At 36.4% G+C, this 19,537-nt stretch overlaps 1 protein-coding gene across 3 annotated transcripts in view; it reads right to left on the bottom strand.

The window, feature by feature from the left end:
• Nucleotides 1-15,092, bottom strand: part of LOC110106950 (MADS-box protein SVP) — a 42,073-nt gene extending 26,981 nt beyond the window's left edge. The window contains exons 1-2 of one of the 3 annotated variants that reach the window (XM_020837052.2): nt 14,873-15,092; nt 14,454-14,643 (exon numbers count right to left, since the gene is read on the bottom strand). In XM_020837052.2, the coding sequence (XP_020692711.1) occupies nt 14,454-14,635 (182 nt within the window). In that variant the 5' untranslated portion in view covers nt 14,636-14,643; nt 14,873-15,092. Of the gene's footprint in view, nt 1-14,453; nt 14,644-14,753 lie in introns of all 3 variants that reach the window. The other 2 variants (XM_020837051.2, XM_020837050.2) reach the window with 2 other exon arrangements.
• Nucleotides 15,093-19,537: the final 4,445 nt, after the last annotated feature.

Genomic DNA, 19,537 nt, shown 5'->3' with positions numbered 1-19,537 from the left:
AGGCACCATTTGTATTAGGTCACATGACGACGTATTTATGATTTTGACTGAGGTGAGATATGCTTGCTTTGAGAATGAATCTTGTATATTTACGCGCTCTAAGTGAGGGTACAAATTTTCCAAGGATAGTAAAATCCCCAAAGTTTTTTAGAGTTTTATGATTGTCATGAAGGCTAGGAGAGATAGTGCACTAAATTTATCACAAGATGCAACATCAAAAGTTGCTTCAATTATTTCATTTCCTACATTGAAACAATGTATCTTGGCCCCTTGGGATAGCAAATGAGAGTAGGCTTCCAAATTGTAGAAAAAGTTCAAGAACAATCTAGACACAAGATGACGAGACGTATTTAAATGGTCAAATTGATCATGTTTGTATTTAATAGTCTATTCAAGAATTAGGTTTTACCATTATAATATTCAAAGAGATAACATCACTTTAATCACGACGGTAACTGAGGAAAGTTATCTTTTTGTGGTGGATTTGTCCACCGCAAAATAAGGAAGATCCTTCGCAAGATATAATATGCGGCCAAATATACTCCAACGTAAAAAATGACGTCTTAAAATTATTTGCGGCGCAAAAAATCTGCCGCAAATATTTCCTGTGGTTTTTTGGCAGAATTTCAACACAAAAAAAAAACCACAAATTCTGCCCAACTACTAGGCAGGCTGCCATGCTTGACCGGACTACATGTTTCTTGAGCCTGACCGGACATCCCGTTGCCGACGCCTGACCATACTACCCATGCCTAACCGGTTGCCTAAGCTATCTCCCGCCTGACCGGCCTGCCCAAGCGCTGCTCCATTTGTCAAAAACAATTGCCATTCTCCACTCAATCGCAGAGACAAAACAACATAAAAAGCTTTTTTTATTTATATTATAACTTAGCTTGCAAAGACAATTTCCGCTGAAAATATGCGGCAGAATTTTCACCACAAGTCCGCTGAAACTCCATCGCAAACAATATGCCGCAAATTCATTGACATTTTTGACAAAAAAAATAATCCGCCGTAAAGTCTGCCGCAAATCTGTCACAAAATACTAACTTTCTTGTAGTGAATGGTGTAGGAAATTAGTGGAACATGTGCTTTTTAGGTTTAAATTAACGCTTTAGATTGTAACATTTGTACTAGTGAAGTATCTTATAAGTACTGATATTAGGCACACTTGGACTTTGATGAGAATATTGCACAATGTTGAGCTCTTTGAGGCTTTTGGATCTTAGAGAGCTTGCCTAAAGAGGAGTCATAGAGGATATCTAGTTTGGCCACAACATCTAGAAAATGAGAGAATAATTTATTAACTCAGTATTTTAATATTATTATGAAATGCCCTTTCATATAAGCAAAATATCTTATTATTTTTTCATTGGCCTTTGGATAATTGGGAACCACACAATTAAAGTGATCTCTGGATTGATGTCCAAGCCATGTGCTACTGGATTTCTAGACTAAATGGTGTATGAAAGAAAAAAGAAAGATTAATTAGGTGATGTAGTTTCTTTGTTGTGACATTTTGAAAGTTAGCAATGTCCATTGCCAAAGTCTAGCCCACTAAAGTTTTCAAATTAAATATTAAAATGTTAAGAAGAACCAAATTTTCAACAAGTTTGGAAAGGTATAAGAATATTGTCATAGCAAGGTTTTTTTTTTTTAAACTTCTAAACAATGAAGAAATTCAAAACTTTAAAGTTCATTCTAATGCCTATGCTCACTTAGGCTTTGTTTTGGGCGACTTTTTTAGTGCTTCTTAAAGCAACTTTCTAATACAAAAATTAAAATTTTTGTACTAAAAAACTGTTTTAATAAGCGATAAAAAAGCCGTCTCGAATGAAACCTTAGGCTACTGGATCATGACATGATAAGATTTTTCAGGAATAAAAATATTAGTGAAGGCAAAAACAGACCTTTTAAACTTCTAAACATCATGTAAAATAGACCATTGTTTGAATACAGTCACACACGAAAAAGGGTATTAAATTATCTTGAATTATTAATAATTATTTTAATATCCTCTTACAGCTCCCATTTAATGTATTTTTTCCTTATACCAACTTGTCAAAAATAATAATATAATAAATACAATGATGATGCTTAAAGGATCCATAAAACCAAAATCCTAAATAATCCCCCCATAAAAGCTATTCATATCGAACATCAACGCCGCTCAAATAGAAGTTTCATCAAGCATTATGCACCACTCAACTATGTTGTACGATTCATTCACTCCTAAAAATTCTTCTATCATGTTTAGGTCAACCAAAAGATTCATAAGAGTCATAAATTATATAAACCACCTCATGCCAACTAAACCATCTGCTAGGATAAAACTTATCAAATTGTAAAATAAGTTAGCCAAAAATAAGCTAAATGTACCTATGGTCAATTTTTTTTTGAAGGATTGGGTAAGCCCAATCTACTCGATATGCAGTGGGGCCAAATCCAATACTCTCATATAACTTAATAGATACATTGGATAGATGAAGTCATGGGTTTTCATCATACCATGAGTCTCAATTTATATTATTTAAAAACCCCCAACTAAATCTTTATTGCGCATCATGCTTGCATTGTTTCGCAAGTTATGATCGATTTCGGTGTTATTTAAAAGAGCTTCATCTGATATTTTAAAATTGCATGCAATTGCGAGAACTCTATTGGAACTATATTTTGGCTAGTAATTTGGATGTTTCGAAGATGTGGGATATGGAATCAGTGGATTAAGGCATTGTTTGGGACGATATTCTTATGGTTTCTTAAATCAACTTTTTAGTATAAAATTTTAAAATTAATATACTAAAATGCTGCTTTTAGAAGCGGTAAGGAAGCCGTCCCAAACGAAGCCTAAGATGAACAATAATCGTATGAAAAGGAATTTCATAATGTTGAGATGAACAAATAGTAGATTAAGGAAAAAAAATATTTTGGTCAGTAGGGAAAACAATCAGTAGGATCTCCAATGAAAATGTTAAGATGACAATTAGTAGATTAAGGAAAAATATATTTAAAATGATTATAATACAAGATGGTAGGTTTTACAGCTAATGAAAATGAATTATTGATATATAAACTTAAATGGTATGAACATATTCAATGAAGAGAGAAAATACACCAATAAAATTAATATAAAAAACTAATTTTGGAAGAATTAAGAAACAAAAGTGAAGCCAATAAATGATATGACCAAAAAATAATTTAAAAAGATTATAATAAATTTAAATATATTTAAAACTTATATAACACTCAACATGAATGAGTAGAGAATGATCCCTCATTACTTAATTTGAAGCCAAAGAGTAGAGAAAATACTAATCATGATGATCTATATGTATGACGTACATCTGATTTCTCACCTCTCTGTCTAAACCTTTGGTGAAAATCACCCATGGGTGTTGGTGGGCAAGCACATAGAAAAATCACCCACTACAATCACAAATGATTTCTCCTTGCCATCTCATCCCTTGAATTTTCTTACCGTTTGATCAAACCTAAAATTATTCTGAATAAAGGTTTTTTGCTGACAAAATATTGAAATGCCAAGGTTGAAATCTAATGGGCAATAGAAAGTTGAATTTAAGGCAAACTCTCTAATGAACATGAAAGTTCATTTCAACAATTTTTTGCATAATGTTCAATATACTTAATCCTCTTTTATTATTAATTCTCTTATCTTAGAAACATGCTCTTGATTTTAGGGCTAAATTGTTGTGTGGAATCATATTGTATTGATTAATCTGTTTATTATGTTGCATCGGACCTCAAAGCTTGTCATGTACACTGGGTCCGGGGTGCGAGGGGTTTACCCCCCAGTTGGGTTCAGGTGCTTTGCGTCTGAAAATTTTTTTTCCCGTACAATTTTCCCGGCACTGTGTACCCGAGCGCCCAAGCACTGAACGATAGAGAGCAGAGTACCATAGCGCTGCAACATTGTCGAACAAAGATTGGACACCGCAGCGCCCTAAATTGGTGTTGCGGTGCGTCGAGACAGACTGAACAATTTTCTTTCTCATTTTCTAAAGGTAGCATCCCTTTGATTTATTTTGCTTGGCTTTCCTTGTATTTTCAGTTAGGTCAAGTGTGAGAACGGTACATGTGAGAAAATAAGCAAGGAGAGAGTGAAAGAGAAGAGAGATCTATAGTTATTTCTCCCAATTTTTCTAGTGGATTTCTTGGTGTGTGGTGTGGCTCCTTGGTTTTTTTCCCTATTTTGAATTTTTCCATATTAAATCCTAGTGTCGTTTACTTTTCACTGCTTTTACTTTCTTGCTTTGTACTTTTTTCAATAAACTGGGCTCTAAAACTATTATGATTCGTCTTACCTCTATTTTACCTAGAATTATTTATTCTAATCATATGGGGTTTATTAAAGGTAGGGCTATTACAGATATCATTTTGTTGGCTCAGGAATTCAGTCAGGATTTGGATGTCAAGGTTAGAGAGGGTAATTTAATTCTCAAACTTGATATTGCTAAAGCCTATGATAATATTGATTGGAATTTTCTGTATCTTATTTTAGAGTTCTTTGGATTTTATTATGCTTTTATCAAGTTTATTAAAAATTGTATTGAAGATGTTTCTTTCTCTATCATTGTTAATGGTTCTAATCATGGTTTTTTCAAAGCTTCTCACGGGTTAAGGCAATGTGATCATATTTCCCCTGCCCTTTTCATTATTGCGGATGAATTTCTTTCTAGGGGGCTTCATAACTTGTTTGTTGCTAATCTGGGTCTTTATTTTAAAACTTTGGGAGGGTTTCCCATATCCCATTTATGCTTTGCGGATGATTTTATTGTTTTTTCGAATGACTCTAGGAATAGAATTCAAAAACTTATGGATTTCTTGTTTCAATTTGAGATGGTTAGTGGTTTAGCTTTTAGCAAAAATAAAAGTTGTTTCATTGCTTCCAAAAGAATTTCTAATGATTGTATTGGTGCTATTAATAATATTACTGGTTTTACCCATGCTCAATTGCCCATAAAGTATCTTGGTGTTCCTCTTTTTAATGGGAGGAAGAGATCTTTTTTGTTTGATGATCTTATTGCCGCTGTTCATAAAAAAATTTTATCCTAGGAGTCCAATTTTCTTAGCTTCGGTGGTAGAATTATTCTTATTAAAAGTGCTCTTTGTGCTTTACCTGTGTATAGTTTTCAAACTATTTTTCCTACTCATATTGTTTGTGATAGGCTTCACAAACTGATTAACAATTTTTTTTGGAAATGCACTTCTTCTAACTCTAAAATTCATTGGCCTACTTGGGAGAAGTGTTGTGGTGTTTTGCCTAAAGTTGGTCTTTGTTATAAGAATTTCTATGATATGGCTAAAAAATTTTCTTTTAAACTTTGGAACAACTTGCGATCCAAAGACCGGTTAGGTTAATCCATAATGATTGGTCTCAAAAGAGGAAAGATAGGGGAATGGATTAGAAGTTCGCTCTTTTCAAGTATTTTTGGGCTAAATTTATGACTTCCAAGTATTGTTTTGGCAAGCATCCTACTAACTACTGTCCTAAACCTGGTGATTCTAGAGTTTGGAAAAGACTTTGCAATGTTAAATGGGAGGTGGAGCCTTTTATTTATTGGGGGCTTGGTGATGGTAATATTTTATTTTGGCAAGATCGTTGGTTGGGGAAACATTCGATTGATTATCTTTTGAATTCATCCTCTAATGCTTTTGTTAAGGTTAATTCCTTTTTTAATGCAATGGTTGGGATTATGACAAGCTCTCTAATATTATTCATGAATGAATTATTCATTCCATTATTAACTTACCTTTCAATTCTGCCTCTAAGGATAATTAACATTTTATGGGATTTTTCTAATGATGGTAGTTTCCACTTAAAAGATGCTTGACATACTTTCAGAACTAAGAGTAATAGTGACAATATTTTTAAGTCTATTTGGCATAAGAGCATTCCTTCCACTATTTCTATCTTTGTTTAGAGAATTTTACATAGATATCTTCCCACTGATGATAATCTCATTAAAAAAGGGTTTAGTTTGGCTTCCAAATGTCAGTGCTGTTTCCATCTTGAAAATTTGCATCATGTTTTTATTTCTGGTCCAGTTGTTGTTAGAACATGGATCTATTTTGACGATTTGTTCCAATTAAATTGCTTTAATGGCAATCTCACTATTAAGTCTATGCTTAATGTTTGGTTTATCAATTCTAAAGGGCACATCCGTAATGTATTTTCTACTCTCATCCTTTGGTTTCTTTAGTTGGAACGGAATAATTATATTTTTAATGATGTGAAAATGAACCATCTCAATGTGATTCAGAGGGTTAAGGACAATGTTTGCTATCTTGTGGCTGTTAAGTTACTTTCATATAAGAATTTCAAGAATTATTATTTTGTTGGCAAAGAGTTAGGGATTAGGTAGATGGGTGCTCCGACTGATTCCCATGTTAACATCATTTATTGGCTTAAACCGTGAAAAAAAATTTTAAATTGAATGTGGTTGGAGCTTGTGGTGATTCGGTTGGTGGTAGTGGTGGTACTATCCGGGATAGTAGTGGTGCTCTTATTTTAGCCTTTGTTGGGCCTGCCCCTCTTGGTAATTACAGTAAGGCAGTTACCATGGCTATTCTTTATGGCATCCGTTTAATTGTCTCCCTTAATTTAACTAATATTCTTATTGAGCTGAATTCTGAATATTATTTTCGGCCGTTTTTAGTTGAGGGGGATACGGTTTGTTCCCCTGACCTGTTTTACTTGATTAGAGATATTAAGAGGCTTTTGGTTGGATTGAATTATGAGTTATTGCACTCTAATAAGGAGGGGAATGTGTGTGCTTCCTGGCATGCAGACTGGGGGGTTTCCCTTGCGAATTTTATCGATGTTATTGGGGCTTCCATTCCAGCTCCTCTGCGTGGTTTGCTTAAGCTAGATGAACTTGTGTATCCTTATATTATTAATTAAGTGATTTTCTTCCTTTGTGAACTGCTGGATGTTTTGGGAGTTGTGGTTTGTTGTCGGTCACTACACGAAAAACGTTGAAAACCGGCGGTTAGTCTAGATTTACCGGCGGTTTTTAATGTTACCGGCGGTCTAACGGCGGTTTGTAAACCGTCGGAAAAAATGGCGTAGGAAACCATTTCCGACGGCGGTTTGTAACCGGTTACTACAGGAAAATCATCAATTACCGGCGGATTTTTCCGGCGGCCTACGTTTGCGGCGGCTTTCCTGCAGCCTAAATTTCAGAAAAAATTCTAACAGTTTTCTGACGGCTTTCCGGCGGTTTTACGTCGGTTTTGTTTTCAGTGGTTTCCGGCGACTCTTTAGACGATTTACCGGCGGCTTTCCGACGGCTTTCCAGCTTTACCGGTGGCTTTTAATACTTAATTTAATTAATTAATAATTTTTGGGCACGGCGGGAGCAGGGCAGGCAGGCCGTCCGGCGGGCAACGGGCAGGGCGGGAGTTCAGACGGTCAAGGCGGGAGAACGACTAGGTAGCCGGGCAACTCGGGCAACATTTTTTTTTAAATTAAATTTAAGATATTTACCGACGATTTTTTGGCTGCCGGAAAACCACCAGAAAAATTTACCGCCGGAAATACTTTTCCAACGCCTGTTTTACCGGCGGCACGTATGCCTACGGAAAGCCACTGGGAATTTATAAAACAGTCGGAAAAAGACAATTTTCCGCCGGAAATGACTGGATTAGGTGGATTACTAGCTTACTGAGATTTTTGAGGTTGGCTCATTCTTTTTGCAGAAAGATTATGCTGAATGCCCTTCATTTGTTCTTCCTTTTTAGGGTGTTGTGTTCTTGCATCCCTAGAATGTATTTAAGTTTTTGTGTTATCTTTAGTATAATGAACCATCGACTTTTAGGTTTTATTTTGCTTTTTCTTGTTGCTTGTTTGAGCACTAGCGAGCCGGAGGTTCCTTTTAAGGATCTTGTAACACTTTTTGATATTAACACGTAGGCCCTTTCGTGAGTTTTCTTTAAATACTTATTAAAGGAACTCCTCAGGATTTCTTCTAATCTCATCGTGGCTTTCGTTATGACGATCCTATTTTTCATCTATTTTTATCATCATAATCACATATCATTCTAAAAGTCTAAATAAACTATTTTGGAAAAACCCTTCCATCAAATTTTAATTTTGATTACAAAAAGGTTAGTTGCTTTCCGCTCATTTGTTGTAGATGATATCATTATATTCATCAAGTATAATTAATATTCACTTAAATATCATTATTAAATTAAATTTATAAACTAATAAAAAAATAACTCAACAAATGATTAATAAGGAGAAATTATCTTTATAACTCAAACATCATGTCATTTGCAGATGCCTAACTTCATCATTATTAATACTAGCTTCTTTATGAGAAGACAATTTTAAATTATCCTGTAGTTCCTTTGTATATAGGCCATAAAAATTTTAACCACTTTGTAGACTTTTTTCAAAATTTCAAAAATAAGATTATTGGTGGATAAAAGAATCATGCTTCCCCCATCTCTAAAGCTGATTTGGATAGTGGGAAGTTACATTTGAATTTGCATTTAGTTGATCCAATTGATCATTCTGATTGAATTTATTCTCAATTGACTAATAGCTGCGGTGCGAGGGAGGATGATGTTAATTCTTCTTTGTGTTTGCTGAAGGAGAATGATTTAAGTGTCTTGCAGGTGGAGGGGTTATCCACTGACTTGGGAAGGAGAAAAAAGAAAAATAAAAACAATAGCAATCTCAATTCCAAATATTCTGAGGAGACCCACGCGTTCTAACACTAAGTCTTAATCGCAGCTTTCTATGTTGGTGTTGTTGGTGGTTGTTGCTGGCCTTGGGTGTTCTGTCCCTTCTTTTTTTTTTTGGATTTTGGTAGGGTATGTTGCCTTGTCTTGCAGGTGTTGGTTGTCTGCTGGTTGATGGATGCTGGCTTTTTTTATGCCATTATTATAAGTTAAAATTAATGTTTCTACTATCTTAATCCTGAGATCTAGCAGTCTAATTCCTCATTTGTGCTTGCAGTGGTGCTTTCATTTAGATCAGTTCATTATCCTAATTTACTTTTATATGCTTTGGTTGATTTATATTTTTTTTGTGCTTTACCCTCTAGCTTTGTAGATCTTGTGTCGTGCAGGTGAAAGTGATTCACATCGACATCAACAATTTTTGCATCGAGCTCAAGCTATCCTCAATCAATGGCTGTCGATGCTATCCTGAGTGGATTAGGTGGATTGCTAGCTTACTGAGATTTTTGAGGTTTGCTCGTTCTTTTTGCAGAAAGATTATGCTGAATGCCCTTCATTTGTTCTTCCTTTTTTGGGTGTTGTGTTCTTGCAGCCCTAGAATGTATTTAAGTTTTTGTGTTATCTTTAGTATAAGGAACCATCGACTTTTAGGTTTTCTTTTGCTTTTTCTTGTTGCTTGTTTGAGCACTAGCGAGCCGGATGTTCCTTTTAAGGATCTTGTAACACTTTTTGATATTAATGTGTAGGCCCTTTCGTGATTTTTTTTTTAATTACTTATTAAAGGAACTCCTCGGGGTTTCTTCTAATCTCATCGTGGCTTTTGTTATGAAGATCCTATTTTTCATCTATTTTTTATCATAATAATCACATATATCATTCTTAAAGTCTAAATAAACTATTTTGGAAAAACCCTTCCATCAAATTTTAATTTTGATTACAAAAAAGTTAGTTGCTTTCCGCTCATTTGTTGTTGATGATATCATTATATTCATCAAGTATAACTAATATTCACTTAAATATCATTATTAAATTAAATTTATAAACTAATAAGAAAACATAACTCAACAAATGATTAATAAGGAGAAATTATCTTTATAACTCAAACATCATGTTATTTGCAGATGCCTAACTTCATCATTATTAATACTAGCTTCTTTATGAGAAGACAATTTTAAATTATCCTGTAGTTCCTTTGTATATATGCCATAAAAATTTTAACGACTTTGTAGATTTTTTTCAAAATTTCAAAAATTAGATTATTGGTGGATAAAAGAAGCATGCTTTCCCCATCTCTAAAGTTGATTTGGATAGTGGGAAGTAACATTTAAATTTGCAATTAGATGATCCAATTGATCATTCTGATTGAATTTATTCTCAATTGACTGATAGCTGCGGTGCGGGGGAGGATGATGTTGATTCCTCTTTGTGTTTGCTAGAGGAGAATGATTTAAGTGTCTTGCAGGTGGAGGGGTTATCCACTGACTTGGGAAGGAGAAAAAACAAAAATAAAAACAATAGCAATCTCAATTCCAAATATTCTGAGGAGACCCACGCGTTCTAACACTAAGTCTTGATCGCAGCTTTCTGTGTTGGTGTTGTTGGTGGTTGTTGCTGGCCTTGGGTGTTCTGTCCCTTCTTTTTGTTTTGGATTTTGGTAGGGTATGTTGCCTTGTCTTGCTGGTGCTGGTTGTCTGCTGGTTGATGGATGCTGGCTCTTTTTATGCCCTTATTATAAGTTAAAATTAATGTTTCTCTGACCCACGCGTTCTAACACTAAGTCTTAATCACAACTTTCTGTGTTGGTGTTCTTGGTGGTTGTTGCTGGCCTTGGGTGTTCTATCCCTTCTTTTTGTTTTGGATTTTGGTAGGGTATGTTGCCTTGTCTTGCAGGTGCTGGTTGATGGATGGTGGCTCTTTTTATGCCCTTATTATAAGTTAAAATTAATGTCCCCCCCCCCCCCACACACACACACAAACACAAAATAAAACCTTTTTTTGATAAAACCCACCACCGGACCAATAGGTTAATATAAGTTAAAATTATAAATCCTTAAAAGAGATCTAATGCTTGCTACTGCTCGTAAAAGCTACAATCAAAAAGAAAAATAAACCCTATGAGCTAAAGATCCCATCTAAATACATAGAGGAAAAATCTAGGAAAATTCTGCAAGAGACAAGAAGCATCACCAAAAAATAAATGAAAAAAAAAAAAGAGAAAGTAAGAATAAAAAGGACAAGCATGGAAATATAAAAAATAGAAAGAAATCACAAATAGAGGCAACGACCATAATAATCAATAAGCTTAGCAGAAACAATCAACAACAATGTAACCACCGACTTTATGAAAGCCCAAGGGTAGAAGAACCCATCAGGACAGAAGCAAAGAACAACTGCAACTCAATAAGAGCTGAACACAATCGATAAGCTAAACACAAGGAAAATTAGAAGCATAATCACCCAAAATCATAGAACATCAATCGACTACAAGCAACAAATAATATATAAGAGAAACCCTTATCCTGCAAAAGAAGACATAAGCAGAAAGATTTGACAAGGCAAAAATCAACAGAAGAAACAACACCAATTGACCAACCCAGACCAAAAAACCAACCAAGGTCTAGGGAGAACAACTCATCAACCCAGACCATAAAACAGCACCAACCCTTATGCTCCTTGCCTTTTCATTATATGTCATATTATTCCTATCTTGCACATTGTCTTTCCAATTAATGGTTTGTGTTTGTCTTACTATTAGATATAGTTTGGCCTTAATCTTATTTTTATTTTTTTTTATAATAACTGTTTTTGATCTATTTGCTCCATATTCTTTACTAGTTACATCCTCATATTTACTAACTTAACAATTATTTGTATATTATGTTATTTATGTATATTTAATTTGATGGTAAGAGAATCATGGAGTTAGCTTCTCGTTCATGGTGAGATGGAGGCCTTCATGCTAAGGGATTCTTCTCTTTTCATTTTTTTTTTGGGCCAAAATTTGTAGTATGATCCTATAACTACTTTTTTTAAAGTATGTTTAATTTGAACCCTTATGACCAAGGTATTTATGCAACTAAAAATAATAATAATAAAAATAAAAATGTAGGCAACTAGAAGTATTAGCCAAGTTATTGCACGGGATTGGCACTATAGATGATCCAATTAGTAATAATAATAATATATAAAGAAAATTAATCTTTGGTTACTCTCTTTAAATAAAATTAGACTATAACGGTAGGCTTTTCCTCTTTCTATTTCTTCCTTGCTTTTCGTGTGATGTAGAGCTTTAGGGTTTGCTTTTCCTCTTCTGCATTTCTTTGTTGTTGTTCTCCTCCGCATTAAGTTAAGTTCTGCAAGTATCGAAGCTTCTCCGCCTCCTCCGAAAACATTCTTCCTATCGAATCGGAAGTCGTGATAGGAGTTCGCCACGACAGTAACAATATTTCTCCCATTTCGCACGCTTCTGCCAATTGTAGGGGGACGTCGGCTTTGGACAATTGTAGGATCTCCACAACTCCAATTAGAAGCAGGGATAGGGTGAATACTAGGTAGTCAAATATTGTGGAAAATGTGGCTAAATTAGTTAAAAAGTGTAACGAAAATTTTCTAGTTGCATCTTTAACAAAAAAAAAAGGACTTCTAGCCATTCTGGCGCTTCTTAATAGAAGGGAACACCATAGTTAGAATTAATTTCTAGTAATGAAACTTTTTTTTTTTTTTTGCAGCTGATGATAAGGAAGCCCAACCAAATTTTAGCATCTCGCTAACACAAAAGCAAAATCTCTGTGCGTCATTATTTTTTTCCGCTTACTCTTGTTAGCATTTCCCAAACTCCAGTCACATATCTATATGAACATAAACAAGCACCAAAAAGCTAAATTTGTATGAGCTAACTAAATTGTTGCGAGTTTTACTATTTTAAACTTAATTAAGCAACTGCTGCGCTTCGATAATCAAAATCACACAAGCACATAATCATTGGCCTATAAGATAATACTATATACTACTGATCCACCATTTATTTCATTTGTCCTCAACTCTAGTTCTAATATTTTTCCCACTGCTTTCAACTAAAAATTAAGAATTAGTACAACAAAATTGAGTTATAACTTATAAAACTGTTTTTTATGTGACAAGACACTAAATTTTAGTCCAACATTTTTTAAAAATTGTGAATAAAAGTATAATTTTTAGCAACACTTAAATTTTTGTATCAAAGTCACAAATTTTTAATGTTAACATTCTTATGCAACCAGCCCCAAAAGGAGAGCAAAAAGTTAAGAAAGATTGTCCTAGCCCGCGCCAGAAGAATGATATTTAAAAGGATAGAGACACAAGATATACTTGTTCTCATTCATCAGTCTTTTATAAATTTAGAATAAGTTGCTTTTCACTAATCATCAAAGTAAAGTGATATAATGGCTATGTTGGACTTCTAATTAGGTTAGAGTTTGGTATGAACAATTTTTATTTAGTGATAGGAGATTTTGGAAATCTATTAAGAGAGATTTGAGGGTTTGAGAACTTTCATAGGTGAAAAATGAGAGGATTAAGAACTTGGACCAAAGTCATCACTATCATGAATTATATTTAAGCTACAGAAAATTGTTCCCTTCGGAGGAAAAAAAAAGTGTCAGCAACTTCTACATACAAAACAAATCCACATATCAAGCTGTTTTGATCAAAATATTTGGCCTTTTAAGTATGTTTTAGAGAGGAAGAAATGTTTTTAAAGTACTTTTACCATATTAATTTCATTAACCAACAATTACGTGTGTTGAAATTGGTTTCTTAGATGTCCTCCAGGATACAACTTTATAAATGAATATGACCAACATTGTATGAAGTCGGTCATGATTAATCATGGGTTTTTGGTCAACCAAATGAGTCAACCAATGTACTAGGTGAACCGTCGATCATGGCGGTCTAAGTAAACCTTCAAGTCTACATGTGCTTGGTTCAATGAATATTGTGGTTAAAATGTAAGTTAAGAGACCTGAACGGATGCTCTAATTACATTACACTACTTGTAAATCATAAACAAATCAACATGAAATATCATGTATAAAGATACAAAGGATGCAAATCTTTTTTAACTACTCATGATAAAACATCATTCTACAGGTTTTCACTTCATCATTCAGTGGAACTGAACCAACCCGAAACTACACGATACAAAATTTCTAACCACACTGAAGAAATTACTGAGAGTTATAAATAGGAAATCAGATCTCACAATCAACACTAAAAAAAAAAAAAAACTCTCTCTCTCCAGCTAATTGGCTCCCATTTCCCAACCCAAAAAATAATAAAAAAATCGCATGAATGGAGCTTGAAAGCATTAAGAGTTTAACAAATAAAAATGGAACTAGTAAACAAAGTAAAATCCTCTACACCAAAGCTCAAAAGCGTACCACATTAAGCTACAAACGATAGCACGTACGGCAAAAGATTGACCATACATAGAAAAGTAAGCCAGTTCAAACATGAAATCAACAAAATCTCTTCACAGTCTCTCTCTCTCTCTCTTTCTCTCTCTCTCTCTCTCTCTCTCTCTCTCTCTCTCTCACACACAATGATGATATAAGTACCATAAATGCAAAGATGAAACTTTCTTTCATGCCATGAAGACAAAATATGTAGATAAATGAACAAATCACTTAGAATAACATAATAATAATGATAATGATAAACCATATACTTCACCTTCTAACTTTCTCGCTCATCAGACTCGCACATACCTTGAGCTTGAGAACTCGAAGAGCTTGCCAGTAGATGAGAAGACAATAAGTCCCACCTCTGCATCACAAAGAATAGAAAGCTCCTCTGCCTTCTTAAACAGACCTCTCCTTCTCTTCGAGAAGGTCACCTGCCTTGCCGTTGCATTATTTATCTTCCTTATTTGTATCTTCTCCCTCGCCATCTAAAACCCTAAAAAAAAAGGACGTGGAAAGGTTGATGGAACAGAAAGAAGACAGAATAAAGAAGATTGCACAGTTTTCTTAATTTTTCCTCTTCTGGAATGAAGAGCGGGAACTTACTAAATTAAGGCTGGCCTACTGGAAACCCTAATGAGATCGAGTTGGGGAAAGAGAGAGAATAGAGAATGGAGAACTAAAGCATGCGGAGTTCTAAAGCTTTAGAGGGAAATTTTGCTTACTTTATTGGTCTACTTGTTCTGCTGCTATGGATTATGAACCACTTGGAAATTCACAGGGCCAATGAAGGAAAGACATTAGGAGGTTTGAGAGAGAACGTAGCTCAAATTACCCAAAAGGGGATTTCTCTCTCCTTCTCCTCTCTTTCTCTCTCTCCATTTTCTCTCTCCTCGGGAATCAGCTTCTCTGGCGCCCACTCACCCAGCAATTGGAACTCACCTCTAGTCGACCGACTTTCAACGGAGTTTTTTTTATTTATATTTTTTAGGGAAAATTTAATATAGCTCGTTTTAACGTTGAATGAGAAAACTTTATAAGTCGTGAGTTCTTATTTATTCCGAGTAAATGTAGACTTTCATTTAGACTTGTTGATACTAGTTTGAAACAGTAATTGAGTCAAGCCAACTCGCAAGTTGATTTGAGCTCAATGAGTTGAGCTGATCGAGTTCGAACAACACAACACTCGACTTGCGAGCTTCCTAATCGACTCGGGAACTGCGGCAGAGATCCGTGGGCGGGAAATTTTGCGGGCTGAAACCAGGCGGAGGCGGACGACTCGCTTGGACACCGAAGCGGGCAACTAGCTCAGACGCGGACAACCGCCTAGGCTCGCGAGGCGGCTCAAGCTTCCTTTCCGAATGGTGAGTGCTCATTCGACTCGACTCGACTTATTTGCACCCCTAGACTCCCCATTCACTAAAATTTTTACATAGCAAATTTCATAAGTTTTTTATAGAAAATTTAAACATGTTTAATATCTATCAATAAATTATATGAATTCAGTAATAATAATAATTAGAAAATTAGTCATATTCACTCACTATCTGAAAATTTTAAACAAAATTTGATTTATACTCATGTTTTGTTTAAGTTGACAAAATAAGAACACTTTAGTAAAATTCAAATTAGGGGTGTAAATAAGTTGAGCCGGTCTCAAGTAGGGGTGTCAATATTTGACCCGACCCGAAAAAATTCGGGTTCGGGTCAACCCGTTTGCCATACGGGTCGGGCTCGAGTTCAAGATTTCAACCCGTTTTTTAAATCTGGTCGAGTTCGGGTTGACCTGCCAACCCGCAATTAACCTGGATTTGACCAGCCATCATCCCGCGTCCGCGTACCCACCCGCATCCACGGTCAGTCGGCGTAGCCACCCGCATCCTCGTATGTGCGTAGCCACCCGTGTCCTCGCGATTGAGGCATCACCCACGGTCAAGGTGTCACCCACGCACAGCCGCGGTTTTCCGGTCCCACACGACACGCTGGCAACTGGTCTAGGACGGTCGCACCCGCGGTCAAGGCGTCACGCCATCACCCACGTGCTGGCCTGATGGTCGCAGGCCTCGCCCCGCGCAGCAGCACTGGCCTAGCGCTAGCGATCGCTCGCGGACGTCGCCCACTCGCCCGAGTTCGCAACAATTGCAACACGGGTAATGGGTCGGGTCGGGTCTGGGTTGAAAAACCTGACCCGTTTGCAAGAACGGGTTGGATTTGGGTTGACCCGTTTATGGTTGGGTCAAGTCGGGTTCGACCCAAACCTGACCCGTTGACCCGAATTGACACCCCTAGTCTCAAGTCACCTCTGTCATGGGCTTGAGCTTGATTAATTAATCAAGTTTGAGTTAGAGCTAGTGCTCCGGCTTTATTTTTCATATATCAGTAAAAAATTATCTTGATCAGGCATAAATCCTGAGGCAAAATCATGTTGGAAGCTTTAAAAATTAAATCGGAGACCATCTTATCTGATTTATGCAAACTTACAGTTGAACTGAACATCTCAAAAATACAAACCCAACGACACCAAATTCAACTCGATCCGAGCTCAAATGAGCCCAAAGTAAGGATCTAAAGCATATTTGGAAGGTTGAAAGTATAATTTGGATTACCAAACGTGACATGCTTATAGTCAAATCGAGATGATCGACGAGATGAATCCAACGAGCGTAAGATCACTAAATTCCAATATTGTTAAGGCATTCAAATGACCATTAAATAGTTAGTGATCAAAAGGATCAATAACAACCGTCTGTTCAAACCACTCCCATCTTGACCTTGATCCTTCTCATATTTACAAGTCATGTTACTCTCAAAAAACTATATATAACCCTCCATTCTTCACATGAGGAGAAGAAGCAAAGGGGAGAAGAAGGAAGGGAATGGAGGAGTTTGGGAGCTCTCTTACCACCGACTATCGCCGGAGTTCTTGGCAACCACCGTCAGAATTCCTCCCGATCGTTCCCGAAATTCTTGTTGATCACCGTCGGAGTTCCTCCTGATCTCTGCCCGTCCACCGACCGCCGTCCGGCTTCCACCAGTCCGCCGACCACCACCAGAGTTCCTCCTGACCACCATCGGAGTTCTTCCCGGCCACTATCGGACTTCCGTTCATCTGCCGACCATCGTCGGACATCTGCACGTCCGTCAACCACCACTGGAGTTCTTCGCGACCATTGTCGAACTTCCACCCATCTATCGACCACCGCCGGAGTCCTTCCCGACCACCGACGGACTTCCGCCAATCTGTCGACCATCGCCAAACTTTCGACAGTCTGCCGAGAAACTGCCGAACTTCCACAAGTCCACCGGGCACCGGGCACTGCCAAACTTCAGCCAGTCCGCCGACTACCACAGAAGTTCGTTCCAACCATCGCCAGACTTCTGCCCGTTTGCCGACCACCTCTGATAACGGTCCTCCTGACCTCCATCGTCTGTCAACTATGATCTTTCCAACCAATGTCGCCCGACAACGATCCTCCTTACCTTCGTCGCATGTCAGCTCCAATTCTCTCAACAATGGTTCTCCCGACCTCCATCGCTAGCCGACTACGATCATTTCGACCTCCGTCGTCATACAACAGTCATTCAGACCTATGTCGCTCACCGACTACGATCCTCCCAACCTCCATCTCCAGATAATGTTTTTCTGACCACTATCTCCCGCAGATAACGGTCCTTCCAACCTCTCTCACCAGACATTGGTCCTCTAGACCTCCGTCATCCGTCGACTATGGTCCTCTCGACCTCCATCGCCCACCGACTACTATCATCCCGACCTTCGTCGCCTGCTGACTATTATCATCTCGACCTCCGTCGCCTGCCGACGACAATCTTTCAGACCTCTATCGTCTGCCAACTAAGGTCCTCCAGACCTCTGTCGCCCGCCGACTATGATCCTTCCAACCTATATCGCTCACTGACTATGGTCCTACCAAACATATCAACACTGATTCTTCCAACTCCTATCATATAATGCACTACAGATGATGTATATTTACTACTTTGAACCAAGACCTTCCTCCCAAGGAATGGTCTTATTTGTAATCAATTATAATCACTAGTTGATTCATTCAAATAGGGTCAGGCCTCGTGATTTCTTCCCCTTTTCAGGGGTTTCCATGTAAAAATTATGGTGTATCTTATGAACGTTACACCCTCTCTTTTTCTGCTTGTGTGTTGGATCTTCGTAGAAACCTATAACATTAAATTTTATATTCTCTACCGCCGTGAATATTCCAGGACGCAACAATTTTATAAGCTTGAGCCCGCTCATCTAGTATGAAAAGAGAAAATGGTTATGATTCTATGAATTATTATAGCAAACTAGTAAAATGTATGAGGCATTAGAAGAAAAATAATAATCACTTAATATAAGAAAGTGAGATATAGATTTTTAAATATTGTCAACAAATTTGCACTTAAAATTCTAAATATTGATATAAATTAAATGTACTCATGTGCTAATGAGTCGAGTCTGGGTTGGCTCAAGTTTAGCTCGTTAGCTCATAGAGTCAAGCCCAAACAAGCTTGCAGCAAGCTTGACACCCTAATTCAAACAATTAGACTAAGGAGGAGTTTAGTTGTTTTAAAAAGCAATGCGGTGCAAAAGGAAAGCTGTGTAAAATGAATACAATTTATTTTAAATATATTGTAGTTGTTTAGATAAGTTTAAATGTCTGTGGCTACATTTTTTTGTTTTGCTTGAAGAAAAATAAATATTGTGTAAAGCTCAAAGATAATGGAGGTTGATGGTTAATAGTAGTGGTTGGTAGTGGTCTACAATTATAGTTGTGGAGGGTCGGAGGTGGTGGTGGGCCATGGTGGGGAATAGATGGAGCCAAAAGTGGTTAAGAGTTCAAATCAAATTTGGTTTGAAAAAAATATTTCATTAATTTGAAGTTTTGAGAAATCATATATCCTAGAGCAACTTAAATGTGACTTATTATTAAACATATTTCATCAAAAAAATATGTTAGGAAAGTTAACCTATTATGATACATAATATTTATCATATTTATTCACAAATTCCATCACATGAAAGTGTTAGAAAATTTTGTCTATTAGGACACCTTATAGGTGTTGCTGAGGAGACTATGTTATAATCAAAATTATATGTCATGAAAGTTTAGTTTTTATGGAACATAAAAATTCCCTTAACCTTATGCCAACGACCACCTAAGTGACACAATTGTTTGATGCCCCAATATATCATGTGCCCTAATAGATACGTATTATGGAACTTTAAGGTGCCCTATTATTTTTTATAGTGAAACACTGATACTCTCAAAACCCTTACATTTAAAATAATTTGCACCCATTTTATTTTTAACCAACACCCTAATAGTAACAAAGAAAATGGGCAAACTTATAAACTAGTTTTAGTTACAAATAAG

The sequence above is a fragment of the Dendrobium catenatum genome, unplaced genomic scaffold, assembly GCF_001605985.2.
Source record: "Dendrobium catenatum unplaced genomic scaffold, ASM160598v2 original_scaffold_234600, whole genome shotgun sequence".
Lineage (NCBI taxonomy): Eukaryota > Viridiplantae > Streptophyta > Magnoliopsida > Asparagales > Orchidaceae > Dendrobium > Dendrobium catenatum.
The sequence above is the reverse complement of the archived record's forward strand: the minus strand, read 5'-3'. Positions and strand labels throughout refer to the sequence as shown.